At 53.0% G+C, this 2,257-nt stretch overlaps 1 protein-coding gene across 1 annotated transcript in view; it reads left to right on the forward strand.

Moving 5' to 3' along the window:
* The first annotated feature begins 282 nt into the window (after positions 1 to 282).
* Positions 283 to 2,257, forward strand: part of grin2aa (glutamate receptor, ionotropic, N-methyl D-aspartate 2A, a) — a 158,447-nt gene continuing 156,472 nt past the window's right edge. The window contains exon 1 of the mRNA XM_056406845.1: positions 283 to 786. Coding sequence (XP_056262820.1) covers positions 283 to 786 — 504 coding nt within the window. The remainder of the gene's footprint in view (positions 787 to 2,257) is intronic.

The following is a 2,257-nucleotide window of genomic DNA, read 5'->3' on the forward strand; positions in this document are numbered from 1 at the left end:
GTGATGTGGGGTGATGGTGGCGATGGGGCTAAGGGTGGCAGGGGGAAGAGGTGGAGCTGGACAGGGCAGTGAGAAGCAGGCTGTGGGTGAGTCGGGATGCGAGGAAAAAAGAATAAGCGGACCAAAAAATGGAGGATGTGGGGATCTGCCAGGAGAGTGGGGTAGCGTGGGGCTGGAAGTGGGGGTAAGAAACAAATTAGAGGGCATCCACATGTTCTACCCCACTACTGTGATGGTCTCATGGTGGCCGGGCTTCAGTCAGTCCTTTCCCCCATGCAGGGGATGAAGTGGTTTGGCAGAATGTCCCTCAGCAGCAAAAGGAGTAAGAGGAGGAGCAGGTGGAGCGGCGGTCGCCCCGGCGGCGGCGCTAGCAGCAACGCCGCGCTGCTGGCCCTGGCTCTCGTGGTGGCGGTGACCCTCCTCGGCGACCCCGCGGCGGCTCAGAAGCAGCGGGGCGGCGGCGGCTCGGACAAAGTGCCGGTCCTGAACATTGCGGTGCTCCTGGGCCGCACGCGCTACATCTCTGAGCGGGACATCCGGGCGCTGTGGAGCAAGGAGGACCCCATCGACGTCAACGTGGTCACGCTGCTGGTGAACGAGACCGACCCCAAGAGCATCATCACGCACATGTGCGACCTGATGTCCGGCACCAAGATCCACGGCGTGGTGTTCGGCGACGGCACCGACCAGGAGGCCATCGCCCAGATTTTGGATTTTATTTCCTCGCAGACGCTCATCCCCATCCTGGGCATCCACGGAGGGTCGTCCATGATCATGGCCGATAAGGTAAGGGGGTTCCGTGGGGGGGTGGGGGGATGCATGGGTGAATCACAACGTTGCAATGAAGCGGTGAATGATTGCTTCGGTTTGGAAGACATTCAACCCTTTATAGGGCACTCACTGAAATACTTTGACATTCAAGATGTCAACACGCCAACACAACAATACTGTTTTACTGTTGTGACATCAGCAAAGTTACCATATTTGGTTCCTTGTCCATTTGTGGTAAAAAAAAAAAAGGAAGTTAACGTAGATGGTTCCTTGCCCATTTGTATTTAAAGGGAAGTTACCATATATGGTTCCTTGTCCATTTGTGGTAAAAGGGAAGTTACCATACATGGTTCCTTGTCCATTTGGTTAAAAAAAAGGAAATTGCCATATTTGGTTTCTTGCCCATTTGTGGTAAACGGGAAGTTACCATATTTGGTTCTTTGCCCGTTTGTGGTAAAAGCGAAGTTACCGTATTTGGTTCCTTAACAGTTTGTGGTTAAAAAAAAGAAAGAAGAAAGTTACCATGTCTGGTTCCTCGCCTGATAAAGGGTTACGATCAAGCACGCGCTCACCTGTCACCTCAAACACAATCAGGCTCTCGAGAGCCTGGACCAACCTTTCAGTTATCGGTGTCCCTGAACATTGGTGGAAAGAGAGGATGTGAGGATGAGCAAGAGGGTAGGAGGAGGAGGAGGAGGAGGTGGTGAGTATCTGCAGAAATGTGTTGGAGGAAAAGCAGGTAGGGAACGGAAGGGAGGCGAGGATGATGGACGACTTCGGAGGAGAGGGTGAGGACATCTTGTGGGTGTTTCGTAAGTTTTGCTGTAATCTCGGACCTCTCCATTCACGGTCGCACGGATTCTTTCAGACGACGTGCGAGAGTCCCGATTGGCTGTCGCGCTCCGATAGCTTCTCGGCAACACCGATCGGGGGGGGGATTAATCAGATTCACCAGATTCACAATGAGGATATTCTTATCTGCGCTATTTTGCCCTTAAGATCAAAGACGGCTTACCAGCCAGAGGGTTAGCCCGATGTTAAGACGCCACATCCATGAAACATTACTGACGTCTAAAGAAATGTAATCGGGGGGGGGGGGGGGGGCTTATCCAATGGCGTTCTCAGTGCTAATGTCTGGCACACCTGTGATGAATCCTTCCCTCCAGCCCCCCTAAAGAGGAGGACCCGTTCCCCTGGAGACCTCCAGTGTGAGACCATCACACATCTTTAGCTCCTCCTCTTTCGAAGGCTCTTTTTTTCTTCCCGCGGGTCTCCGGCCCGTCGCTATGCAATCGTCTTCCCAGTCGTGGCGGTAACTCGGCTATTGACCCCGTAATGTTACACCTTTTTTGGGGGGGTTTTTTCCCATAAAGAGGAAGGATTTCAGGAGGAGAGTGCAAAAGAAGAAGAAGAGGGAGGTGAGCGTGGAAATGGAGGAGGTGGAGAGGGGAAAGGAAAGGCCAGGGATAATCTCTACGCTTGACCG

The sequence above is a fragment of the Pseudoliparis swirei genome, chromosome 23 (assembly GCF_029220125.1).
Source record: "Pseudoliparis swirei isolate HS2019 ecotype Mariana Trench chromosome 23, NWPU_hadal_v1, whole genome shotgun sequence".
NCBI classification, from domain to species: domain Eukaryota; kingdom Metazoa; phylum Chordata; class Actinopteri; order Perciformes; family Liparidae; genus Pseudoliparis; species Pseudoliparis swirei.